The 17,421-nt window shown below is 36.9% G+C and overlaps 1 protein-coding gene and 1 long non-coding RNA gene across 9 annotated transcripts in view; one reads left to right on the forward strand and one right to left on the reverse strand.

Moving 5' to 3' along the window:
• The window catches only part of LOC115857170 (uncharacterized), a 231,411-nt gene that overhangs the window by 105,111 nt on the left and 108,879 nt on the right, over positions 1-17,421 (reverse strand). The window contains exon 7 of one of the 6 annotated variants that reach the window (XR_009563939.1): positions 15,915-17,210. The exons of the other annotated variants lie outside the window; for them this stretch is intronic. This is a non-coding gene — a long non-coding RNA (uncharacterized lncRNA). Of the gene's footprint in view, positions 1-15,914; positions 17,211-17,421 lie in introns of those variants that run through there. 6 annotated transcript variants of the gene reach the window in all.
• The window catches only part of PDE5A (phosphodiesterase 5A), a 139,377-nt gene that overhangs the window by 79,948 nt on the left and 42,008 nt on the right, over positions 1-17,421 (forward strand). For all 3 annotated transcript variants that reach the window (XM_060298993.1, XM_030863963.3, XM_060298994.1), the window contains exons 10-11: positions 6,749-6,924; positions 10,114-10,173. In XM_060298993.1, coding sequence (XP_060154976.1) covers positions 6,749-6,924; positions 10,114-10,173 — 236 coding nt within the window. The remainder of the gene's footprint in view (positions 1-6,748; positions 6,925-10,113; positions 10,174-17,421) is intronic.

Raw genomic sequence — 17,421 nt, forward strand, 5'->3', positions numbered from 1 at the left:
CGTCCATGGTACATACTGCTTATATTGCTTAAAGTATACAGTTTTTCCCAATTAAAGAATTGTTAATTATGATTAGTGATAAGTGCCAGGAAATAAGGCTGTAGGGGCAGTAATAATGGGAAGAAAATGAGAAAAAAATAAAACTAGGAGATTATAGCTTGAAATTATAAAAGTGAAAATCTATAAAATAAAAATAAATATAAGGATTATAGTTTCAAGAATTGATTGAAGAAATAGAAAAATAAGAGAAACCTCATAGTAGCCCTGGAAAACAGAGACGCTTAACCTTTATTGGACCAGAAACATTGAGGAATTTCTAGAAGATAGGAAGAATATACTATTTGTAAGAATACATTTTACACAGAATGGGAAAAATTTGAGTAGAGATATCAATATCAGACAACGTAAATTTTAAGGTAAAAACATATAATATAAAGAATCACTTTGCATTGATTAAGTTAAATTCACAGAGGAAAGTGTAATTGTCATAAATGCTTCTATAAAGTAAATAACATCATTGACATACAAAAACCAAAGCTATTAAAAATACAAGGAGAAATGGACAAAATGATGATCATAGTGAGAGTCTTTAGTACCCTTTTCATAGAATGTTACAGTACAGGAAAATATAAGGAAACATTAGAATTGATTAATACAGAAAATGAAATGGATTTAATTGGCATATAAATATTTACTTTTATATTTCATAATTTAAAGACACAAATTCCTATCAAATATTCATCAGAAATTTACAAATATTAGTGATACACACACATGCAACACAAACTTAGTCATTTCTGAAAAGTAGAATTGACAGCCACTGTCATGGATCACAGTGCATTAAAACTAGAAATGTGTAATAAAAGGATAAACTGCAAGGAAAAAGCTCACTTAGAAACTGAAAAACATTCTTCCAAATGACAGAAGAAATCAAAAGTCAAAATGAAAGTATAGCATTTTAGAAAATTAGTGGTTGTATCAATTTAACATAAAAACTCAAGGTACAAGGTCAAAGCTATATATATAGGAGTTATATAGCTTTAAATGTTTTGCCATTATTAATTAGGACATAATGAAGTTATTTGAACTAAGTGTTCAACTGAAGAAATTAGAAAGACAGCACCTTTCTCTTTCTCACCCTCTATGCTGCCCCCAAAGTAAACAAATAAATAGGAAGAAAATAAGCAAAGAAATTGAAAAGATAAATTTATGAAATGAGAGGGGATAGTAAAACGAGATAATGGGCAAACACAATAATAATAAACACAGATAATGAGGGAAATAAAAGAAACACAAATAGGAATGAGAAAGGAAATGTAATTACAGATACAGAAGAAACTTTAAAAGATGTTAGATAATACAATGTACCAAAAAAATAATATGTTTTGATGGAATGGAGAAATTCTATAAAAATTGGTAATAACCAGTACTAACAGAAGGAGAGTTTAAAATTTTTCATAGAAGAGGGTGTGGGGAAAAGGGAACCCTCTTGCACTGTTGGTGGGAATGTAAATCGATACAGCCACTATGGAGAACGGTATGGAGGTTCCTTAAAAACCGAAAAATAGAACTACCATATGACCCAGCAATCCCACTCCTGGGCACATACCCAGAGAAAACCATAATTCAAAAAGACACATGCACCCCAATGTTCATTGCAGCAATAGTTACAATAGCCAGGTCATGGAAGCAACCTAAGTATCCATCAACAGATGAATGGATAAAGAAGATGCGGCACATATATACAATGGAATATTACTCAGCCATAAAAAGAAACGAAGTGAGGTGGATGGACCTAGAATCTGTCATACAGAGTGAAGTAAGTCAGAAAGAGAAAAACTAATACCGTATGCTAACACATATATATGGAATCTAAAAAAAAAATGGTTCTGACGAACTTAGGGGCAGGACAGGAATAAAGATGCAGACGTAGAGAATGGACTTGAGGACATGGGGAGGGGGGAGTGTAAGCTGGGACGAAGTGAGAGAGTAGCATTGACATATACACTACCAAATATAAAATAGATAGCTAGTAGGAAGCAGCCGCATAGCACAGGGAGGTCAGCTCGGTGCTTTGTGACCACCTAGAGGGGTGGGATAGGGAGAGTGGGAGGGAGACGCAAGAGGGAGGGGATATGGGGATATATGTATACATATAGCTGATTCACTTTGTTATACAGCAGAAACTAACACAACATTGTAAAGCAGTTGTACTCCAATAAAGATGTTAATTTTTTTTTTCATGGAAGTAGTTGAGAAAGTTATATTTTTAAAGTCACTAACAAAACAAAACAAAACAACTCTTGCCCAAAGTAAATTCTTACCAAAGCAATCAGAGGACAGGAAAGGATGAAATAAGGTGAGGCATGGAAAACGCAAAGGCAAAATAACTTAAAAAATGATATGATTGTTGAATGAAAAAACCTAAAAGAATCAGCTGAAAGTACCTATCTAAAAAGAGACTTGCGGAAGTTCCTGGCTATCAAATTATTAAAAGAAAATAACTTTTTAGAAGCCAAGACAAATTTGTTAGAAAATAATAATGGAAAAATCATCCTGTTTACAATAGTAACAAGGAATAAACTTGGTCAGAAATAGGAACATCTATATGAGGAAAACTATAAAAGTCTACTAGATAACTTGAAAGTCTTTAAGTTATCTTTAAGTAAGTGAACTGATATAACATTTCCTGACAATAAGAATCTATTATTTAAGATGTTAACTTTTTGCAGATCAGATTTATATCAATTTTAATACATGTCCTTATAAGATTTTTTTTTGAGGGGGTAGAGGAGTTCTTGACCAACATATATAAAATTCATCTGGAAGAATAGCATAAAAATAATCAGAGTTGATGGATAGAGAATTGCCTTGTCAGAAATTAAAATAATGCTGTATAAGTAACATTATTAAAAGTATTATATGTGTGCTAGAAGAGATGGCAAGATTGATGGAACACAGTAGAAAGTCTAAATGCAGACTCAAGTCTGATATAACAGTTGTGTTACTGTGCATAATAGAGTATATTTCATTGTTTCTAAGGTGCCATTGGTTGAAAGACACCATTTTATATATCTTTAAGAAAGAGAAAAATGATTTCAATTACATAATGACAAGCAATTGATTAGGATGCATACTGATTTCATAACATTTAAATGTGAAAAAAGTACATAGTTGAAATAAGTATGAATTTATTATTTAAGGTGACAATTCAAATTATTAAAGAATGGATAACTATTTATGTTTTGCAAGAATCCAGTAGCAATTTAGGGAAAAAATTAAGTAGAATTAAAAGATTACATGTGATAGAATGAATCTGTAAAAGTGCCAGAGGAAAATATAGGTTTGTATATAACTTTAAAATGGGGAAGCTTCTTTTAAAAGCAAGACACTATAGTTGAAAACTTAAAAGATAACTGTTTTAGTTACTTGAGAAATGAAATCTTTTCTACAACCAAAAAACTCCCTAAGTTAAGATAATTGACAAATAACAAGTGGGAAAAAATTATTTGCAAGGTAGGTGACAAGGGTAGAAGGGTAAGTCTTACACATTAACAAGACAGGATGCTAATTTTGGAGCCCATGTTGTGCAGGAGAGAGGACAGGAGACCACAAGCAGGATATAAGAATTGACCCCCTGCTCTGCCAAGAGGCCAAAAGGAAAACTGTGGTTGGTAACAACATCTGATCCCTGGAATTATAGAAAAGGAAACATAAGTGTGTGTTTAGAAACTGTCTAGTCCCTTCAGCATAATTTCCAAAGATGCCTTCAGTGCCAACTAGCTCTCAGAGCTGCTGTGATGACCGCGTGAAATAATGTCTGGACAAGTACTTTGTGAACTCTAATATTAACACTGATAGTTTGCTATCTAACTGTACTACTTCTTGGTTTTCTCCTAATATATTTTTGAATGTTTTATTTTATTTTTGTATATAGTTATTGGTTTTTGTTGAGTGATTTTGTTTTATTTTTGGTTCTGCAATAACTACTTTGTTTTTATATATAAGTGATTCTGATTTTATATGGTTTACTAGTAGATGTGGCATTTCAAATGACCAGTTTTAAATTTCATTATTGTACTCTTCATCCACTCTTCCAGATCTTTAATGAATAAGTTGTGAAAAACATCTGTAAACGGGCCCAAGCTTTACATTTTCTCAAAGAACCCTATTTGTTTGTTATGAACCTTTTCTTCTTCATAGCTTTTTTTTTTTTTCCGACTTGGGTATTTTTGTTTGATAGAATTAAATTTTATGAAGGGTGTAAAGAGATCAACAGGATTGTCTTGAATGCTGTATAAACGTGACTGCTTTCAAAGAAGGATTAAATTATATTCCTAAAGGGATAATTTGTCTTTACCCATTTTCTTGCCCTGAGCGTAACTCTGTGTCTGCGTGTCTGTATCTATAGAGGTGGATTGTGACACAGACACACTTTAGCTGTTCTGCCCTGAGCTGTGGTTGTTACAGCCAACTCTTCCTACTTGTACACTTAACATGCCATTTTAGTACCTTTCAATTCCTGAGGTATTAGTTAATACCGCTTAATATATTCATTCAATGACTGTTGGCTGAGGCCCAGATTTGAACCGCTGTCCAGGAAAGAGTTCCTTACCTCGGTCCCAGGCCCAGCAGACTGCCTGATGGCCACATCTCAACCCCTCCGGGTTGTCTTTTCCTTCCCATACGTGCAATCAATCTTATGCAGTGATATAAAGAAAAATCTTGGTTATGAAAAATGGCCATCAACTAGGAGAAAGCTTTAGTAAAGATTGAAAGGCAGTCACATTGTGATGTGAGGATAAGGCACAGAATGCGTGACCCTCAAGAAAATGTGATTTGGGAGATAGCCAGAAGCCTATATAAACAGTTCCATATTTATAATTTGGGGATTCACAAAGGTTGGCGGATATAACCCAGGCGTTTCTACCGTACGTGGGACATGGTCTTTTAAGGTAATGAATACCGATTGCCATATTTACTCACAGTTTTTACTTGCAGTGTCCAGATTCATTATGTCTTGTTTAAAATTTTTCTTGATAATGGAATGTGTTAGAGAAGTAATCTCTGCCATACTAATACAGATAGATAAGGATGCCTTTACTGTCTAAAGTAGAAAAACTCCCACAAACAAAAAAGAGCAACATGAGAATACAGATAATTTGTCGGGTTAAAAATAAAGTGCACACCAGTGGTAATAAAGGGATTTCATATGCAACCATGCATCGTCACGGACGCTATAAAATCCTTTTGTGCTCCAGGAAAAATAAGAGATAACAGAATATAGTCTTCATGGGAAAGTGGTTTGGGTCAGAGCCGCAATCCTTCATTCTTTCATTAACTCAGTAAACATTTTTTGAGTCCTGCTCTATGCCAGGCATTGCTGGCTGAGGAAGTGGAACTGAAAAAATAAAATCTCTAAGCCCAAGATATGTACGTCCAGAAAGAAAGACAGAAATAGAATCCCCCATGATACTCCAAATGATAAAGTTAAGGAGGTAGAAAGGAGAAGTGGCCGCCTCACCCGGGAAGTGGGAGGCCTGTGGGAGCTCGCTGTGAAGGGCATGTAGGGATCTATTGGACAACAGGAAAGAGAGCAGTGGGGAGCAGAGTAGGCCAGCGGGAAAGCATAGGCAAAGGTGTGGGCAAGCAAAGTGCAGTCAGGGAACTGCTAGCAACGATCTGACAGGGGTGAAAAGGCACAGAGCAGCAGTGTGGTAATAAACTAGCCTTTGGGGCTAGGCTGAGCTGGGGTTTCAATTTTAGACATAAGCGTACTAGCTAAGTGACCTGGAGCATATGATTTAACCTTCCTGAGACTCAGTTTCTTCATCTGTAAAATGGGCGTGGGCACACCTTTCTCACAGTATAAACTGTGCAGACTAGAGTTCATGTGTGTATTAAAGCACTGTACCTACATGCACATGATGGAAGTCTATATTACATATGCAGAGACAGAAGAGATGAGGACTTTAACAACAGTGTGTTACCCAGAGGTAGGAGGTCATCAGACTCCTCACAGAGACCACTAGGCTCAGAGTCCCATAGAACAACTAGTTCAGTAAAGATTTGATGTAATCTTCTATTCATATTGACTACGTGTTTGACTTTCTAAGAAAGGCCGGGATTTGGGAGGTTAGGTTACGATTGTCTCCAAAGATTAGTTCTGCTTTTATTTCTCACTAAATAGACATTTCTATGTGCATTTATTTGTAGTATCAAAAATGATTGGAAATATGATTCTCCTGGATGCAGAGGTGCATATTTGAAACTTTAGACTGTCTATGTAAATTGTCTGTTTCATCCATTCTATTTTGTATGTAATTGTGTTATTTAACTTCTGGTTTCTCAGTAAGGAGAGGCAGTCTGTGTGACCCAAAATTCTGATGTGCATCAAAATTGCTCTCTTGGCAAATGTACAAAAATCCAATTAGTCTCCAAAGGACAAATTGTCTTTGGGCACTCAGCTGATCTGAAATTCGCGACCGAGTCTGGAAGAAAATAGTACTCTAGGATTTTTTGAACACAGACAACATACATTTAGGGCTATGTGAAACAAGTTCTCATGTAAATTGATTCAGATGACTTTTCTAGCTTATATTTGTGAGGATTCATTTGCTTATTTGGAGATACCAAGCATTCCTAAGAGAAAAGTGTAAGACAGTCTTGGTGGGGGGGGGGGTCTTAAAGTCAGTGAGAACTGTGATGATGAATAGTAACACTTGCTTGACTTCTTGGATTCTTACAGGGGTTTGCCAACTTGCTAATAAGATGGAGGAGACCACGGGCAAAATTAAGCCTTTCAACCGAAATGATGAACAGTTTCTGGAAGCTTTTGTCATCTTTTGTGGCTTGGGGATCCAGAACACACAGATGTACGAAGCAGTGGAGAGAGCTATGGCCAAGCAGATGGTCACGTTAGAGGTGGGCTGACACTTACGGGACTTCTCCGTCTCTATGGCCAAACTCTCAACTTACACCTCTCCCTGTAACAGCTCTTGGTGTCTGTTACATCACTGTATCCTTACGACAGTCATGTGCTTTAGATGATCAGATCCTTCTCTCATTTAAACAGCTGAGGAAACTGAGACCCAGAATATTTTAGAAACTTGTCAGGGGCCTTATGACCAAACCAAAGCTCCAGCCGTTGGTCCCTTCAGTCCTCTGCTTTTTCGGCCAGAAGCAGTCCTTGACCTTAATAATCCATTCACACAGATGTCTACTGCCACTGCACCCCGTCTGTCCCTTCCCCATTGCCTGAGGCTCCCCATCTCTCCTTGTGAGCAGTTGTATTCACACGTTTTACAAAACAGAAACAGAAATCCTAAGCACTCAGAATCAGAAATGAGGAAAAGTGAAAGTCCTTCAAATTACAGATTTGTGGATCCCACTTCTGAAAATTCTGATTCAATAAGTCTTGGGTAGAGGCTGGGAATCTGCATTATTACAGAGCTCCCCCAGGTGACTGTGAATGTGAACCATTGGCTTGGGGCACTGACCTCAGGCAGACTCCCTCCCAAGCAGGACAAGCCTACCCAAGTGGGCCAGCCCTTTCCAGATGTACTTCACTAACTACCTGAAGATGTTCACTTCGTGTAACATGGAAATTTCTTACATCATAGACCAAGTTAGGGAAATAGACTTCATAAAGGGCATTACTTCATTCTTCATACACTGGTGTGAAATATACTTTAATGTTTGCCTGCTCTTAGCTAGTAGAGATCAGTGGAAATCAATGTTTGGGATATAGATCATTAACTTTTCCTCCAACCCCTAATAAACAGATACCTAACCTAAAGAGCTAGAAGGATATATAAGTCAAGATTTACCAATAACCAAGATAGTATGCTTTACTTTCTAATGTGAATATATAACACTAATAGTTTTGCTATAGTGTTACGTAAGAGACCTTGGCTTAGAAACCGGTAGAAATCTGTTTCAAATACACACACACGTATGTATGTGTGTGTATATATACAAACATATACATATATTTCAAATTACATATATGCACACATGTACATATATGTATGTGTGTGTGCATATACAATTTTTAAGCAAATTTTTTTTTACTCTTTCCATGGCTTTGCACTGAAGAATTGAATCTAAGCCATCTATCAATTAGAAGTTATCTCTTTTTAAAAAACTTCCTATTTGGGAAATTTCAAACATAATGCTGAAGTAGAGAGAATAGCTTAAGGAGCCCCCACGTGTTCATTAGCTGTCTTCGGTAATTACTGACCTGTGGCTACTATTATTCCGTCCATACCCTTGCTCACTTCTCTGCACTCTTCTTCCCTATTAATCCATTGATTATTTTGAAGCAGATCCCACATATCATATCATTTTATTCAAAATCTCTGAATATTTTCCTGGTTGAGATTTATTTCTATTTTTACACTATAGTTTTACTTGAGTTAAATATGAGTCATTAGGCTTTCACTTAATGTATACATTTCAATTTCAATTCATTATAGGAAGGCATATGTACAATCACAGGTTTAACCTTGAAAAAATTTTTTCTTCTGATGTATTGGATAAAAGCTAAGGACATGAACCCCTCATGTTTTCTTATGACAGGGAATTATTTTGACCTGGAAAACATCATTATAATGACAGTAAAACAACAACAATAATAGCTAACCTTTATCAAATGCTTACTCTGTGTTCTCACTTGTGTTAACAAAATTAATCCACACAACCCTACGAGTAAGGTGCTATTTTTATCTTCAGTGTGTGATGAAATAAATTTTTTTAACTTAGAATGTCCTGTTATTCCTTTATTCACTTATCCATGTTGCATTGCACTGATTTATATTAGACTAATTCATGGTCATAGCCTTAGCCTTTCTCAACAAACCACCTCTGTGGTGTCAGCAGCAGCTTAGCCATGACCTGTCCATTTCACAGGAGCAGGAGACAGCAAGTCCAAGGTTCCTGAGGTTTCCTAGTGATTAATGGTTCAAACACTAAGACAAATCAAGTGTATCATAGTATTATAACATTCTGAATCACAAGATAGTAGATGTATATACCATTTGGCTTTAGATTTTGAATTGCTTAAAATTTTAAAAACTAGTTCAAGGGAAACTAGTTTGGGCTGCTGAATTACTTGGCTCACCATTTAAAGTCTGAACATGGGATGCCTTTTTATCACTGATTTTAAAACTTTGAGGGATTTTAGTAAATCTGTGTTGACTCTGTCAAAAATGAAGTTTTAAAAATGTGTTTTTAAAATATGATAGTTTAAAATGCAATCACTACCTTGGTTTAAAAGAATGTCTAAAATATTATTCCATTACTTAAAAGTTATCACTTTTGAAAATGGGAATGAATGATTCTCATGTTAAGTTATAAGAAGACAGTAAACCTGCCTTACCATCTTTTTACAACTTAACTCACTAGGGCGATGGGAAGTGTACTAAATTGGGAGTTGAAAGCTGGGTTCTAGGCCCTCTTGTCTTCTCACTGGGTGTGAGCTCACAGCCAAGTCATGAGGATCCCTGAGCCTAGGTGTCCTCAGCTGTTAATGGATAGATTTATAGACCAGCCCTACTCTTCTCAGTTCTTGAATCATATGAGTGTAAAAGGATCCTTGAGTCTGTGTGACATTATATCTCCGCTGTGCAGTTTTTCCTTATGAATTCTGCAGTGGTTACATACTTCATCTGAGAGCCACTTCTAGGCTACTTTCTTTCCAAATATCAACGTTAAAATGTCAGTTTATGCAGAGGTCTTTTATCTTGATTCTGTACACAAGTAAAAATAACTAAAGTCAGTTTTTTTTAAAAGAAAGTGACCCAAAATTTTCTGCCAAGTTTGACCTAAGAGTGTGGCTTATAAATAATGTGTTTGTTATATCAACAATGTCAGAGGAAAAGTGACAGTTTTCTTTGAACATAGGGAGTATAACTTTCTGTTTCCGTAATAAACATTTGAATCAAAGTCTGGGATTTTCTCTCTGTTGAAGAAAGCAGCAAACAAGATATGATGTTCTGAGGAGTCTAGCTGTCTCTGCAGGAAGTTTTAGCAGAATCTCAGGCTTGAAACTGTGGTCTGTGTTTGGTAGTCCTCTCTTGTATAACCTGCATTCCTTCTTTTCTCGCCCTGTAGGTTCTGTCATATCATGCTTCAGCTGCAGAGGAAGAAACACGAGAGCTCCAATCCTTAGCGGTAATCCTCCTCCTCTTTCTTTGTAGAAATGAATAACTAGAGGCATCTAATTAATACATAAATATGCTTCTCTCAGGACAACTGCTTCTAGTGGTAATGGTCCCCTAGACATTTAATTAAATGTGGTACATATTTATATGGACATTTATAAAAATATCTAATCAAATCTACTTTCTTGCAGGGCTAGAAATTCACTGATAACACAGCAAAGGATAGCATCATATTGATTTTGTAATACATTATATGATTCTGATATTTTTCCAATAATTGTTATAATCTTTACATCTTTCTTAAGCCAAAATTAAATTTAGTTTTCAGTTCATGGGGAAGTGTGGACAGGCGACTGCAAGGTGGTTGGTTGGTTAGAGTAATAACAGCAAAGATTTTATAGCTTGTAACTGATAATGTACTCTGTGTTATTAAGAATTGAGAGTGATTTTAATTTCTGATCATATAGCTTACAGAATGTTACTTGAAATTGGGTTCAAATAAGGTCAGTTGCTGAATTCTCACTACATTCTTATTTAGGATACTATGAGAGAAAACCACATTGATATGTAAGTGGAATACCACGTGTTCTAGGTCTTGATTGAGATTGCCTTGGATGAGATTAATGAAAATTCGAGCCACTTACACATTGACAACCAAGACTGACCCTCTGAGTTTAAATTTACTTGAGACAACATAAAGTCTATATGAGATTTGGTGAGAGTCAAGTAAGGAATGAGAAGGGTCACTGAGATCATTGAGATTCTTTTTCTTTGTCGTCATCATCATGGCTTGCCAAATGTTCACCCTCCGTGCCCTTACATACATTTTCTCATGTAAACAGGACAGCTGTGCTATGAAGCAAGGGACGTGCTCACGGTCGCAGTGGCAGGAAGTGGAGAGTCAGGATACAAACTCACACTGTCTCTCTCCAGAATGCATGCATATAATCACTGTCTTATCTGTGATGGGCTATTAGGGAGAGAGAAGGCTAAAGATGATTCAGATATCCTGACCTTGGTAATTCAGAGAGTGATCATCCCATTCATTAACAAAAATGGAAATATTAAGAAAGAAAACGGATAGATTTGATTTAGAACATGGTAAGTTTGAGGTAAGTGAACAACCAAATAGACATCTTCAACAACCAGGAAGGGCAGGTCTAGAGTGGGGAGGGGCTGGTGGGCAGAACTAGAGGCGGTGATTTGGAAGTTAAATCACGGGATCTGGGGGAGTCCCATGGTAGTGAAAGACTGGGAATGGAGCAAGTTGGGGAGAGCGCAGAAAGATGTGCAAGGCTGCAGGCAGAACTCTTGCGGGTATAGGTTTAGATGGAAGGTGTAGGAAAAGAAACCAGCTAAAGCAGCGAAGTGGGAGTTAAACTGGGAGGAAGGTTTAGGCTAGGCAGTGGCACAGAAGGCTAGTAGAACAGTTTTTACAAGAAAGGAGATCCCATCATTTGTTACAGGAAGGTTGAGAAATAGGACTGAGAAGGCTGCTGGATTCAGTGATGAGGTGATTGTTCAGAAGGCAACTTCAGGAGTGAAACTGCAAAGGGTATGAGTAAATGGTGAGAAAATGGAGGAAATGAATACAGACTATTTTTAAAAATATGGTTTGTATGAAAGAGAGTGAAATAGCTAAGACAGGTGTTGGCTGCATCATGTGAAGTTTTTTACTTGTTTTGTTTTGTGTTTGTGAGCAGGGTTTGCTCACAAGCAGGAAAGCCAGCATGTTCTTGGACAAAGGCGTAAGGTCCAGGGTGAGTGTGAGACTAAGAAATTTAGTCAATTTCCTTCAAGCAATTGAAAGAGGTCTGGACCTTGAAGTGGCCTAGATATTAAAGAGACATTTCTTTGGCCAAGACGAGAGAAAAGGGATAATAATAATAGTAGTAATAGTAGTAATAGTAAATAATAATAGCTACGCTTAATTGAGCACTTACTATATACCTGGCATGTTTGAAGTTCTTTGTGTGTGTTAACTTAAGTGCATTAAATCCACAGCCATACTATAAGGTCAGTTTTAGCATTTTGAAAATGGAATTTGAGGTTGAGAGGGTTTAGATTGTCCTCCTCAGGATCTCCCAGATGGTGAGTGATGGTGCCAGGACTAAATCCAGGCAGTCCAGACCCAAAGCCCACACGTCATTGCACAGCACTGGAGAGAATGCGCTAGGAAAGAAGGAAAGAGAATCAGGACTTGTAGATGTTCTTGATTAAATCACCGAGTAGGAAGCTGAGTCATCTGCCAAGAACAGTTGAAGGAACTTGAGATGATTTCATCCGAAAGATTAAGCTTCTCTAGGGGTTAGCCTCATTCGAATTGGCTGTATTTCTTTTGTTCACGGTGACGTTTGAAGGAATGAGACGTTTTTCAATTATTTACAAAGGTTTAGAGGTTTAAAGTATTTCTCACATCAGACTTAATTGCCCGTTTGTGTAATCCTCGTAGAGTGATAAAGTTTTGAACTAACAGCATACTGTGAGCTGGAAATGATCGCATGGAGAGATACATTTTGAAGTGCTTGCAGGCTTTGTGGGATTATTAAGTTAGCTCTAAAATGAGGGCAAGGGTACACTTTGTTGTTTTAGATAAATAAAAACTAGCAAATAGAGTCATTTCTAAAGATAATGCTTAAAAAAATCCATTAGGATATTAAACTTTGCTTTTTACTTTGAAAATAGCATAGTCTTTCAGAAAAATTTGAAAATTATTTTCTCAATTATGTTAATAATTTTAGCCAGAGAAAAACACTTTGGAAAAACTGAGAATTGCTATATTGCAGTATTGTTCAAAACCATCTGTTGTTCCGTTTGGAAAATAGATTTCTGGCAGCTGCATTGAGAAATTTAGGATAACATAGCTTGTAGGTCAAATAATTCATTTGAATTGGTTGGAATTCAGCAACTGATTTCAATTCTGTTTTCTATCTTCCTAATAAAAATTCCTTTGCAGCCCCAAATACACAGGTGTCTGCATCATCCAGAAATTACCAAAATTGCTGTCTTAGTCATGTGTCTGATGGTTTATCTCAATTTAAAACCTAAAATAAATTGAAAAGCTGTCAAATGCTTCTCAATTTTTATTTTTAGAAATCAGTTCTTGAAAGAATTAAATAATGTGCTTAAGTATACTAAATATTTATGCCTATGTTCAGAAAAGTTTTCTAGTCATAAAAGTATAACAAAGTTGATAGGAAATTCAGAATCCTTTTTTTCCCTTGCTTAACTTGAGTTTTTATCCCATTTTTAATCTTATTTTCTCTTGGCTTAAAATTGGGTGTAGCAGAAATAGGGCCTCAAACAAGCATTTTGCCATATACCTTTTCTTTTTTTTTTCTTTCTTTGCGGTACGCGGGCCTTTCACTGCTGTGGCCTCTCCCGTTGCGGAGCACAGGCTCTGGACACGCAGGCCCAGCGGCCATGGCCCACGGGCCCAGCCACTCCGCGGCATGTGGGATCCTCCCGGACCGGGGCACAAACCCGTGTCCCCTGCATTGGCAGGCGGACTCTCAACCACTGCGCCACCAGGGAAGCCCTGCCATATACCTTTTAATGATCCTTACAAGTTACTGAGCTAAAAATAAAAGGACCCCAGCTGACCTGGTTATGGTTATAAGAAAGTTGTTAGTTAAGATACTAGAATGAAATAAATGTTTATGTATTATAAGTAACTGAATATTTGATTGAAAAGGCCTTTTCTGCCTTCTCTTGCTAGAAGAACAGTAAATAAATACGTTTTAGAGTTTAGTTTTTTAAAATAAACTTCTCAGTTTTGTCATGGAGTCAGTGCTGATTCGGTTCCAATCCCTACAGATTCTGCTTTATAGCAGTTTCTTTAATCACACGTAACGTATCTCAAAGCAAACTGAGACCCTGTTGTGATCCTGAAAGGTCTTCTGTATCAAAATAGAGAGGGAAAAGCTGGCCACTTAGGCAGGATTTCCTAGGACAGAATTTATACCTCATCTTGACCTTAACCTTTCAGAGCCAGAAACTTCAAGTGAACCCTCTCGATCAGGCATGTGTGTGAATGCTGCAGGTAACAGCAGTAAGGGGCAGAGCCAGATACCTGACCCAAATCTCTATTGCCTAAGGCAGCGTTAGAGTATAGAGCCACTTCCTTATGTCAAGATGATCATCACATTCCTTCACTTTGGGGGAAAATCTCTATGGATAGTCAAATTATAAATGGAAAATTTTGAGCAGATAATAATAAAGAAGAGTTGACCCTATGATCTAGATAACTAGTGTCACCGAACTGTAGCCAACAAGGCATCCAGTAAGGCATCTTCTTCCTTAAAAAGTGCTAGAAATACTCTGGAACAATTTGGGTCCTTTGGACTTCCTGTACACTGTCAGTTGATGCATTCATTTTTATAGACGTCTATAACATGAATATATCTTTTCCACGTTGCAAGATTTAATAGATTCTGTTTGGTTCTTCCTACTTTCATTTCATTTCTTACCTATTTTGCTTTGATTTTACTAGTGGATTACTTCCAGTGGTAGTCTTAGCTCCAAAGTATGGTGGCACTGTTCTTGAGCTTCTTATATACTAATTAGATGCTAACCAAATCTGAGTGTATTAGTCCCAATTGTAGTCATACATTTTCTCTGAAGTTTTACTTATAAGCACATATGTATTTTATTGGAATCTTGACATTATTATGTGCCTTCATTACATGGTTTTGAAAAACCTTATGCTCATTATTCAAGTTGTTTTTATAGTCTGTGCCTCTTCCCTATTGAGATTTAAAGGAATCCATTTATATAATGTTAGAAAGAAGAAAAAATAGTAAAATATGTTAATATAGTTATTGAAGAAAATACGCTAATCTAGTCCTGCTAGGCCTTATTCATGTCTTTATTCTCTTTAAGATTTGGTTCCACATGCTGAGTTGGAATATTCACCTCTCTTTGTATTAGTAGGTTTCTTTCTCATTCATATTTGGATCCAATTCCTTCTTAGAGAAAGATATATTCTAACAGCCTTGTAAACTAATTGTGTGGGGTTTTTTCTTTGAAAACACATTTTCTGTGCATGTTAAACGTGGGGAAGAGAGACATTAGCCTTCTGTAAAGTGTAATGTGATGGCTGTCAGCGTGGCTTTGTTCAAAGACCCAGACCCAAACTGCTCTGCATAAGAGTGCCCCAAGAGGCAGGCTAGTGATGGGGACTGATAAGGAGAACTTAAAATACCTGACTGAGCATCTCTCCTTGTGGCTACCAATAAACTCATCAAATACCTACATTAATTTTATTCCTGAAAATAATTTCCTTAAAGAATGGATCTTTGAGGAAAATCTCCTTCCCTCTTAACATCTGTATCGAATAAACATCAAGGAGTAATGTAACAAAATGCCTTCATAAAACACTGAAGCTAATTAGAAGAATTTGACATTTTATGGAAGACCAAGTTCAGTGGCTGCCTTTCTTTCAGACTGAATTTAATAAATAACTTTCTGAATAAGGGCCTTTCGTAAGAGTTGACAATTAGGAGTTGTTTCTGTAATTTCTATTTTAGCTCTTGAGATTTGATACTTCAGACCTCAGGCAGGCAGAATGCCTTTGATTGCAGTGTGACCTTTTTTGTGCAAAGATTATACAGTTGAGCAAATTGTGTAGCCACATGTCTTTATTTTCCTCCAAGGTTACCAGAGACTTTGCCACAGGCTAAATATATAAACCTTTTTCATGAGACATCCGCCAAAAATATGAAACTCAATAATTTTTAAATGACCCTTATATTTACCATACCCAAGTGTGTTATTTTCCATGAACATGTGATTTATGGGCTTCAAGGAGACTATACATTTTATAAATGTATTATTTCCTATAAAGTTTCATTTCCACGCTTGTGTAAAAGGGACCCCAGTGTGTCCCTTTTTGTTGTGTAAATGGACTTATTTCATAATAAGAAATAGTTGAATAAAAGAAGAGCTGTCATTTGTCTTAAGTAAGGTACTGATAAAGCTCTGGAACAATTCTCTTTGACTTTAGAAAAATAGGTGACCTTACTAGTCAGGATTCTCCAGAGAAAAAGAAGCAGAAGGAGATTTTATATATGCATAAATGAGAGAGAGAGAGATTCTGAGGAGTTGGCTCACATGCTTGTGCGGGCTGAGAAGTCCACAGTCTGCTGTCTGCAGACTGGAGACCCAGGAAGACCAGCGGTGTCATTGAGTTGAGTCTAAAGACCTGAGAGCAGGGGAGCTGATTGTTGAAATCCCAGGCCCAGTGCCTGAGAAGATAGGAGATACCCCATTCCAGTGGGCTTGGAGGAAGCAAGAAGGGGCACGTTCCTCCTTCTTCCACCTTTTGTTCTGTCGGGCCCTCAGTGGATTGGATGATGCCCTCGCACGTTGGGGAGTACAGTCTCCTTTACTGAGTCCACAGATTCCAATGCTTGTCTTATCCAGGAACACCCTCACAGACACACCCAGAAATCATGTTTCATTTGGGCACCCTGTGGCCAGTCAAGTTGCGACATAAAATTAACTATTACAAGTGACTAAAAAAGGTAGTTAAATGTGTACTTACATTCTCTGTCATTATGTTGTTAGGGATCACTTACGCAAACTTATTAGCATCCTTGTGTTGTTGCACTTAAACGATATATTTCAATTTTTTGTGTGTCTGTCTTCTCCGTCAGACTGTTAGTTCTTGAGTCATAATAATAATAGCTACTATTTAGTGATTGCCTAACAGGAACCTGGTTTACATGTTTTGTTGAGTAACTGAGTGAATGATTCTGGAAAATTAAGACTTTTAGGAAGCCTATAATCTAGCATGAAATAACACAATTCACGATCCTTCAATGCATTCAACAAGATTATGCTTTCTTTTTTCTTAAAGTGATTATGAAGCTAGAAATAATTTAATAGTTGATGAAATGAATAAAACAGCGGCTAACTGGTCATAGAGCTTTCATTTTCATGAGTATAGCATGATGGTTAAGAACGTGAGTCTAGAGAGAGATGTCTAGGTTCAGATTCCAGCTCCGTGATCTCGGGTAAATCTGTGACTTCTCTGAGCCTCAGTTTCTTCATTTGTAAAAAGAGAATAATGAAAGAACTTAGAGAGTTGTAGTGACCAGAGCTCCTGGTACACATGCCTCCCCCCCTATTATGTGTCAGTTATTATTAGTAATGGTGATAGTGGGAGGAAAAGCAGTTCTCCTAAGGTAGTAGGAGCAACGTTGAGGCCTTCATCTTCTCCGTCATGTTCCAAGCCTTTTTGCCCAAGCCATTCTAA

This window comes from Globicephala melas, chromosome 5 (assembly GCF_963455315.2).
Source record: "Globicephala melas chromosome 5, mGloMel1.2, whole genome shotgun sequence".
NCBI classification, from domain to species: Eukaryota; Metazoa; Chordata; class Mammalia; order Artiodactyla; family Delphinidae; genus Globicephala; species Globicephala melas.